The 9,420-nt window shown below is 45.2% G+C and overlaps 1 protein-coding gene across 1 annotated transcript; it reads right to left on the bottom strand.

Moving 5' to 3' along the window:
* Window positions 1-2,678: 2,678 nt before the first annotated feature.
* On the bottom strand, window positions 2,679-4,125 carry LOC116252361 (uncharacterized). The gene has a single exon (XM_031626566.2). The coding sequence runs from the start codon at window positions 3,900-3,902 to the stop codon at window positions 3,075-3,077; it is 828 nt and encodes a 275-aa protein (XP_031482426.1). The 5' UTR covers window positions 3,903-4,125; the 3' UTR covers window positions 2,679-3,074.
* Between the last annotated feature and the right edge of the window lie 5,295 nt (window positions 4,126-9,420).

Below are 9,420 nucleotides of genomic sequence, written 5' to 3'. Positions count from 1 at the left end.
AAAACACATCTTATTCGAAAAAGATGCGTATAATACGAAAAAACACAGTCAGCTATATAAAACGTGAAAAAAACGCCAGAAAATAAAAAACGTGAAAAAAATGCGTATTATACACGTTTTTTCATATTTTTTATGATTTTTTATAATTTTCAAGATTTATTAAATGTTTTAAATTTTAAAAAAAATTGCCGAGATTTTCTCGAGATATTCCTGAGATATACAACTTTGTCGTATTATACCAGAGAAATTTCTCGCAGTATAATACTCGTACATGTTTTTTGTGACAATACATTGAATTGAGTTGACAACATTCATGTACAGATTTAACTCAAATGCAACATCCTTCTTGTTTTTCTCTTCTTTCAGCTCTTTTAGTTATGCCTCTCACATGTCACATGCGAATGCAGATTACATGATGCACCAAGTTGCGTTTTGGATGATTTTTAATTCTCCAAGTTGAATCATAACATTCACAGCTATCATTTTGAGAGTTCATGAAACAGAGCTCTCTATATAAAAGCATGCTTGGTTGACACAGTAAGGAAGTAGGTAACTGATGGAGTTGCTTGGCAAATAATAAAAAAGTAAAGACAATAATGGGAACACGACATCTGCTGCCTGTGCCTGTACTGTTGTCAACCTTCATAAGAGCCTATCTCGTAATGCAACTGTTTTTCGATGTGCATTGGTTCACCTGGGCGTGACAGTCTAAAAGGTCATCTGGGCACATCTCCGTCAATCTAGATCATAGGTTGCTCATAACAGCTATTTGAACTAGTTCAGTCTTAATGTCACATCTCCGTCAATCCAGGTGATCATCAGTTGCTCATAACACCATAGATCGTCAATCTATGGTGTGCTTATAATTACGTTACTAAGAATTATAGCAGTTTGTATTATGTCAATTTCACAATGTGTATACATCTAGCATGATTTATTTGATGGAAATAGTGTTTTATAAATCAACTCATTTTGAATATAAAAGCACAGAAGCCGTTTCTATAAGATTCAGTAAGCAAAGATGTATTCCATTTGTAAAAAAGATAATCTTTTGGTAAGTGGTTGTTGGTGCATCCTCCTGAGAATTCATGAAACAGAGCTTTCTGTATTTGGGGGTGGCTTCTGCTGCTGAATCGTCACCGTCAAGGTCACCAATATTTGGGGTGGGGGGCCTGCAGATGGTGGCTTCCCATATATATTATATTATATTTATATTAGCATAAGCTTCTGACCACGCTGTAAGACCGCCCGTCCCCTTTTCGCTAAGCATATGGGAGAATATGCTCCATCCATCGTCTGGACAATGATTTATTAATGTTGGTAATCTAACAGTTAATGACAGCAGTAGTTCCACCTAACGGCAAAGATATATCAGGACTTAACATGACTCGCGATTCCACCTTAGATTATAAACAACAGAATATTCGGGAAGTAACGCATGCATCATGCTGATGACCCTCAGCAGCATACATGTCGTGCACTCCACTTTACAATCAGCGAAAACTACACTTGCTCTTTTTCTCGAGTTAGACTGCATGCGTGATCCCCATAATGTTGCCGGTGCAAGCTCCTGGTTGTAGGAATTAATTGAGAAGAGAAATTCATCAGCATCCGAATATCTTTAGTTTTATGCAGCATGGAATACCTCTTCTTCTTTAATTTGTCTTTCTCTTTTCTTTTTTCATGTAATACTGATGCAAAGCGGAAGTAGAACAAATCTAAATCTGTAGCTCAAGGTAGCTTATCTGTTGCTTTAGACTCCAGATTGAAGTTTGATTCGGTTTATGTGTTTTGTTGTTCATTTACTTGTTCGGACCCTCCTAATTTGGTTGCATGCCCCGGTTCATGACACAGGCCCCTTGTCAGCGCGAACGCATGAAGTCCTGGAAATTGAGGTTGGTGGTTGAGTTGAGTAGCTTGAAAAAAAGAAAAAAAAAGAAAGCCTGGATGCTTTTGTATCCAAAGGGTTTTTTAATAAGAAAAATATTGTCTTTCGAAAACACTAGATTCTTGTTTGGAAAAACATAGTGCGATTATAATTAATATTGTTCTTAGAACCAACAACCAAACGTATATATTAAACAAACCAGTCAGCCACGAGAGAGAGAGAGAGAGGTAGTAGCATTGTTTGAACTATGGATCTTTGAGCTGTTTCGAGTCCCAGCTACACGCATCGTGAGATATAGATTCTAGGCTTGTAGCTATGATTAATTAATTACTACTTTATTACCATCAATGAGCGTCGATGCCGAATCTAGTTAATTTCATTTGGCAAGTAAAGGAAAATTAACTACATTAAATCAACTCATGAGTTTGTTGTTGTAGGGAATTACAATTATTATGTTGCATCTAATGAGGAGCGGAGAAGAAAGAAAGCGCCAGAATCGGAAATTAGCTCAATCGTCCACTGTTTCTCACATGCCAACTATCTTTTTCTACCGAAAGCCCATATGTATGCGAGTGGGTTTTTTTTTGTTTCTTTCGCACTCTGCTTCTCAATCTCAACCTATGGATAAGCTAAGCTCGGGGCTCTCCCTCTTCATTTTTGTCTTCCTGAAGCGGATCGTTTTCCCTTTAATTTCATGGCCCCCAGTCTGCGTTTCAGGATCAAATTGTGCCTGTTACGGTTGAAATCCTGTGCGTGGTAAGAAAAGCTTTGAGAGAGGCAGTCGATGAAATGGGATTGACGACTCAAGAATTGGATACGACTGGTATGGTATAAACCGTGAGAAACAAAGAGAGAGAGAGGAAGAATGAACAAGAAACGGGTGAGGTTGGTAACCCGAATACAAAGCATGCTTCGGACCAGGTCATTTGATTTTCATAGCCAAGGCAAACAGGCGGCTCTGGAGGAGGAAGGAGATTGAAGGGCCGGCCCACCCTTTCTTCCAGTTCCCCCTTTGAGTGCTTCGCCTTCGCTGCTTTGTATCCGAGTCGGACTCCATTTGTATCCGAAATATCTTCTATCTTCCACCCACCGTGCTGGGCAGTGAGCCCCACATTGACATTTCCCGCTCTGAACGCCACCGGAAAGAGAAAGGGGAATCCCACTCCCATCCCACCGATGCCCAAACTTAGCACCCCGAGCCACCACCGGTTGGCTGAGCCGCTTCCACCTCCGGCGCCACCACGCTAAGCGCGAAGTTGAGCAGCGCACGCGAGCCCCTCATCTTGTAGGCAGCCCGGTCGTAGGCGAGCGCCGCCTCCTCTGCTGTGTTGAATGTCCCAAGCCACACCCTCGCGCCCTGGCGGGCTGAGTCCCTGATCTCCGCCGCGAATTTCCCCCAAGGCCTCTCCCTCACCCCCCTGTAGTGCTTCCCCCCTTTCTTCCGTCCCTGCAGTTGGACGCTACCCTTCACCTCCCCCTTTGGTCGGTTCGGCTTGGCCGACGCGACTTGATGGCAAACCTGGCAATTCGTGGCACCAAAAAACGCCATCTCTTGTTGCGAGAGGTTCCCCTTCAGGGTGATGCTGTGCCATTGGCCGGAGATGCAGGTGGGCCGGGGGACGCGACCCCAGGAGCTACCTCGTGCGTTCGAGTCGGACTGAAGAGTTGGAGGATTCCTCCCACGACATTCCGCCTGGACCCTTCTCTTCATATTCTCCTCCTCCCCCTGATCTTCTCCGATCTCCGGCGAGTCCAAACGGAGAGCGCTCTGCACGAACCTTTCTCCCTCGTCATCCTCCTCCTCCTCCTCCTCGTACACCCCACTTCTGGAGCACGACTCGGAATCCTCTACTCTTTGGCGCTTCAGGGCGGGGCCGGGGACGATAAGCTCGGCCTCGGGGGAGTTGCTGCACTCCGTCAGAGAGGATTGGGAGGGAGAGCACGCCAGGAAGACGTTGGCGTAGTAGGAATCTGCCAAAAGGTGGCACCTGATCTCCTCTAGATCCGCATCCATCCCGACGGAGAAGAAACAAGCAACGAGATCCTCTCTTCTGTCCCTAACCGTTCCGTTTTCGGCGCAACTTTTGTGCTATCCCGCTGCTTTTCTTTTCTCTGATCAGCGCTTTCTCGCCCGGCACCCTCCGTTTAGGTTTTAATATAAGCTATACGACGAATCCATCCATTCTTCCCACCAATCACCCTGGACAGATGACGTAGCACGTTTATCGTCACGCTCAGTGGGGGCAGCTTGACGGAAGGCCCAAGTGGACGCACGGACCTGCTTCTCATTGGCGCATCTCGACGTCCTCTATCTAACTCACCACGTCGCTCTACTATTATCTACCATCTCGTGGAATGAGAACTATTGACTTTTTGCCCTTACCTTTTCACACCGACGAAAGCCAATCTACTGTACATGATAGAGGGAGTAATATCTAATCTAACTTCCCAACCCCAACCTGAACCTGCCGGGATACCAACACAAGTCCATCCATGAACGGGCACCCAATCAATACTCCGTCGGTAGCGGTGGTGCTCTTGTTGACGTCGGCCGCATCCTCCTTTTTCTTTTTCTTTTTTCTTCTTGCCCTTTGGGGGGAAGGGTAGAATCCCGTGGTGTCTGAACTCAAGGCTACTGCACCTCAAGTCAACATCCGATATTCAAACTTAATCTTGCTTCTCCTCCATTCCTTACGTCGAGGAGGAGCGTCTACTCCACTCCCCATTTCATGTTTCAGCGCAGTTGGAAGAGGATGGGGCTGTCAACAAACAGCATCCCTCAGCTGCAAGCTGCCTTTCTAAAAAGAAAGGAAAACTAGATCGATCCGTGCACTAAATTTAACTGAGCCAGATTAACCGCTCTTCATCAGTTAAATCTAAGAGGACTTGTCCTGTTAGCTAGATGACCATTGCGAAAATGTGTCGCCAAGAAGATATCTTCACTGTTTCTTTTTCTCTTCCCTTGGAAAGGCGGAACCATCTATCAAGAAAATGCGGATGAGAATGAAAGAAAAAGCTACCAACTTTTCCAGTTATTAATTGCTGATGAGGACTCTGCCGAGAGAGACCAAGATGATGAAGGAAAGAAAGGGCCCTTCTTGTATATTGTTTATCGTAATACGTTGAACCTTGCCACTCTTTTTTCTTGGTCATTCGTCCTTTTCCTACCACTTGGAACCAAGGACCCCCAACTCCCAATATTCCTTTTCTCCTCTCTGCCACCGACCCACTTCTCTCTCCCTCTCTCTCTCTCGGCGTATCCTGACGGAAAATATCTTCAGAAAACTCTCCTATACCATCTCCGTAGAAGGACCATGGTGAGAAATAATTATTCATCTCTTTTATCTGTAATTTCGTTTGAATTTGTAGGCTGTCAAGGGTATGAACCGATCAGCAAGTACGCCACTGTGCACTTTATGCGGAACCAACAAATAGACCTCTCTTCTTCGAGAGCTGGAAGCCATGAAAAGACGTCTTGACAACGTCAACCCTACCCACATTCTCTGACCTGCACAGACGCCGGTTGCCCTCTCCCAGTCCCGTCTCTGATGTATTATGAAATCGTCAAGGTGGTCCCTTACCCTGCCTCTCCGAAATTTGTCCTCCCGCTAACTGCAAATTCAGTCATCTACGACTTCTACATATTGTGTATTATGTATGAAATGCCATCAATGCCAGCTCTACCAAGATCAATTTGTATCTGCTCGTAATCCTCTTGAAAACGTGGTGTTCCCCACAGGCTATAGGGCTCACCGCTGCACTCCATAGAACAGGGGAAAACTACTGGTGTACTCATCAAAAGTGCTGGAATAAGCTTCCATGAAAGCGTAAAGTACCGCAAATTAGTACTGCAATTCTGTTTCCCCTTTTCTTCCTTTTTATCCGTTTCTCTTCCTAATTCTTTGCTTTCCGCCACCTATTGGGCCCTTCTAACTAACAGTTGGCAATGATGCATCATGCTACCTTTCCAAAACTCAGGCTTTTCCTCATGTATTAATATTGACTGAGAAGTTCAATAGCATGCCGTAGCTAGCAGCCCTTCCTTTCTTCATTTAACATGCCATGAATGGGTCAGCGCCTGTTACATGTCAACATGATCAGGACCATCCAGCAGGCGCAGGATTTTATTACTTTTGCTCCTGCCACAATGCAGTTGATTGCCTTTGACCTTGCTGTTCCTCGTCTCCATGCAACTCCTTTTAATTATGGCCTAATTACTTAATGTATCCGCCCATTTCCTTGCATCTTGCCCTTGCCATGCGTTTCCTGGTTAGATACGCTTACGCTTTCCTCTCGAGACTTACTCCCACCTCTGTCGCAATTGCCTAGTTTAGGCGTAGACGTGTTACTTTTCCTTCTATAACCCATTGCTGACTGCACTGCTCTGCGCTCCATCTTCGTTGGAGTCGCCAAGTCAAGGTGTATACGCTTATCTTATTTGGAGATAGATGGAATGGCAGTGGGATGACAGAAGTTGGGAACCATTTCTTGCCAAGTAGTTGATCTCTATTATTCTTTCTCTATGTCCATGTGTATGTATCTTTGTGTGCAGGTATTTGGTGGCAGCGAACCTGCGATCCACACTTGGGTGATGCCGGATCCAGATCCAACTCCAGGGGATTGGTATCAGATCAGAAGAATGCCCCGACGGAATCTAACTTCCATGCGAAGAAATCATGGCTGTTAGGTTCTGTAATTAATTAGGACATTTGTGAATCATGTCCAATCAAAATAACCAGACTTTATAGGCTTATGTGTACTGTACTATTGAGTCCATTTCAGGTTATACCCAGTCCATAATCAATCCTATGTCTATGTAGCTGGCGACGTAGTCTTTCTTGTATGTTTTTTTCTCAGATTTTAAGGAAATTGACAATAAATGTTCTACCTGCTAGATAAGAACTTGCTAGGTCATGTCAAGTATTCTTCTCTAGATCAAACGTAGAGCCAAGTCACATGACTCTATAGCAAGAGAGAAAGGGATCGGATTCAGATCAGCTAAACACATACGATGTTGGGGAGAGTCAGCTTGTTCAAACTTGTGACACTGATGAGAAATTTTTAACACGACCACTGTTCCGAAGATTTTTGTGGGATGGCATACCACAAAAAGGAGAGAAAAGGATTCATCAGAAGTGTGATGAAGGGGCTTTCCACATTATCTTCTCAGTCTTTGCAAATTAATCTGTTGAGGATAACGACGGCCTCAGGCACATGTCTGCTACGCGATATGCATGAACTAAATAAATATCAAGATACGGGAGATTGGGTACGGAGCCACATCCATAGACGTTCAATAGTAACAGGGATGATTTGCCATGGGGAGTCACGCGGTAGAATTGGGAGCACTTGGAGCTTTAGGCTGAGCCATTATCTCTCGGGCTTGAGAAAAGAGGAACACGAATACCCTGCAACCGCGGCACCACTTTTATTCTCTCTTGTTCCCTTTTCCCTCCCCCAATTTCCTTTCAATGATTCCACGCTATGGTGCTGCAGATTATTCCATGCTATGGTGCTGGGAGAAAATTACGAATGGCAGAGAGGTTATGTTAGAGCTTAAATTTTTTTGAAATGAAATTTAACCCTCTTTCGATTTGAGGCCCTGTTTGATTGCAGGAAAGTTTTTTGCAGAGTAAAATTAACTGTGTTTGATGCACAGAGTAAAATGAAGAAGAGACTTTTTAGGTGACCGTTGAAAGATAACAGAACACTTCGTCACCAAAATTCTGACTAGCCAAGGACGATTCGACATTCACCCCCAAATCCACGCCGACGTTCTCCACCACGGCCATGGCTGCAATAGATCAACGGCCTTCCTTATTCCTTATTTCTCTTCTCTCTCTCTCAATCCCTCTCCAACCTTTCCCCTCTGCTTCTCCCTTCCCCCTTTCCCCTCTGCTTCTCCCTTCCCCCTTTCCCCTCTACTTCTATCCCTTCCCCCTCTGCGTCGTCCGGTCGACAGCCCCCCTTCCCCCTATTCTCCCTTCCCCTTTCTGCGTCGTCCCTTACCCCCTCCGCTTCTCCCTTCCGACAGCCCCCCTTCCCCCTCTTCTCCCTTCCCCTTTCTAGGTCGTCCCCTTCCCCCTCTGCTTCTCCCTTCCCCTTTCTGCGTCGTCCCCTTCCCCCTCTGCTTCTCCCTTCCCCTTTCTGCGTCGTCCCCTTCCCCCTCCGCTTCTCCCTTCCCCCTCTGCGTCGTCCCCTTCCCCCTCCGCTTCTCCTCTCCCCCCTCTGCTTCTTCCTTCCCCCTTTGCATCGTCCCCTTCCCCCTCTACTTCTCCCTTCCCCCTCTGCGTCGTCCCCTTCCCCCTCCGCTTCTCCCTTCCCCCTCTGCTCCCTTCCCCCTCTGCGTCGTCTGGTCGGTAGCCGTCGAGTGGGTGTTCACCTGCTCACAAGTCCGTCCTGTAAAGTCGGACTTTTGATCGGGTGAACTTTCACCCACTTGCTTTAACGAGAAACGGGTGAAAGTTCACCCTGTTTGATGTTTGATTGCAAGGAATATGAGAATTTCACCTGTCCGTACACTTTTCCCCCTCCCCTCTAGTTTTATCTCTGCAATCAAATAGGCCCAAAGAGAAGCAGTGGCGTGAATACGGACGGTGCAAAGGCTTTATAAATGATTGCGGTCGTCAATCGTCATCGGGCGCATTAGGGGGAATCGCCCATCTTTAGAAAAAATCGTATGGCGTTCACATGTTTTCTCGTTTCTTCACTACATGCATGCTAGTCTTGCTTAATCCTTCGTGCAGCTGTGTCACGAACCGTGGCATGAAAATATAAGTAATATGAACATTGGTACCTTTTCTTGCTGGTTGAAGGTTCTCCAGCGAAAGGGACTCATTCAAACTTCATTGGGCAATGCTACATCATTACTTGATGGATAGGAATGTTCAGCAATTAATGTGGCTTTGGCAAACTGCAATAAATTATGTATACTAATTTATGAGCACACTTTTGATGAATAAAGAAAGAAAGGACCGATATTGATGAACCAAGAAACAAAATGACATAGACATTACTCGGTTCATAGCTTGGGTAACTCACCCTTATGCCCCTCCGAAGGCATCCGACTTGAACTGCTGATGACCAATCTCACAGAGAAATTTTATGACTCTTAGTTGCAAGTATCAATTTGTGCAATTGTGGAAGCCCTATAACAACCTGATGGCACCCAAAGTCTGGTGACAGAGAAGCCGAGCGCAAATGGTAAACTTCATACTTCCAACGATCACACACACACGAAAAAAAAGACAAAACAATCAGCACGATCACACACACACGAAAAAAAAGACAAAACAATCAGCAGGAGCATTTTTTGATGAATCCTGTAGTGTAAGGCCCTGAAGTACATATAGAGGCACACCTCATCACCATACGGCCGAATATGACCACCCAAGTGGTCACTTGCTTTCATGGGTTCTACGTACAAACTTATACCTAACCAAATCCATTCACGCAAATTATTAACGCTAAAGGGAAAAAGAATGTGCTGGAGGAATGCAGTTTGGTTTCTTGTTTCGTTCCGATTAAGGGGA

This window comes from Nymphaea colorata, chromosome 4, assembly GCF_008831285.2.
Source record: "Nymphaea colorata isolate Beijing-Zhang1983 chromosome 4, ASM883128v2, whole genome shotgun sequence".
Classification (NCBI taxonomy): domain Eukaryota; kingdom Viridiplantae; phylum Streptophyta; class Magnoliopsida; order Nymphaeales; family Nymphaeaceae; genus Nymphaea; species Nymphaea colorata.
Note: the sequence above shows the minus strand (reverse complement) of the source record. Positions and strands in the feature narration are given on the sequence as shown.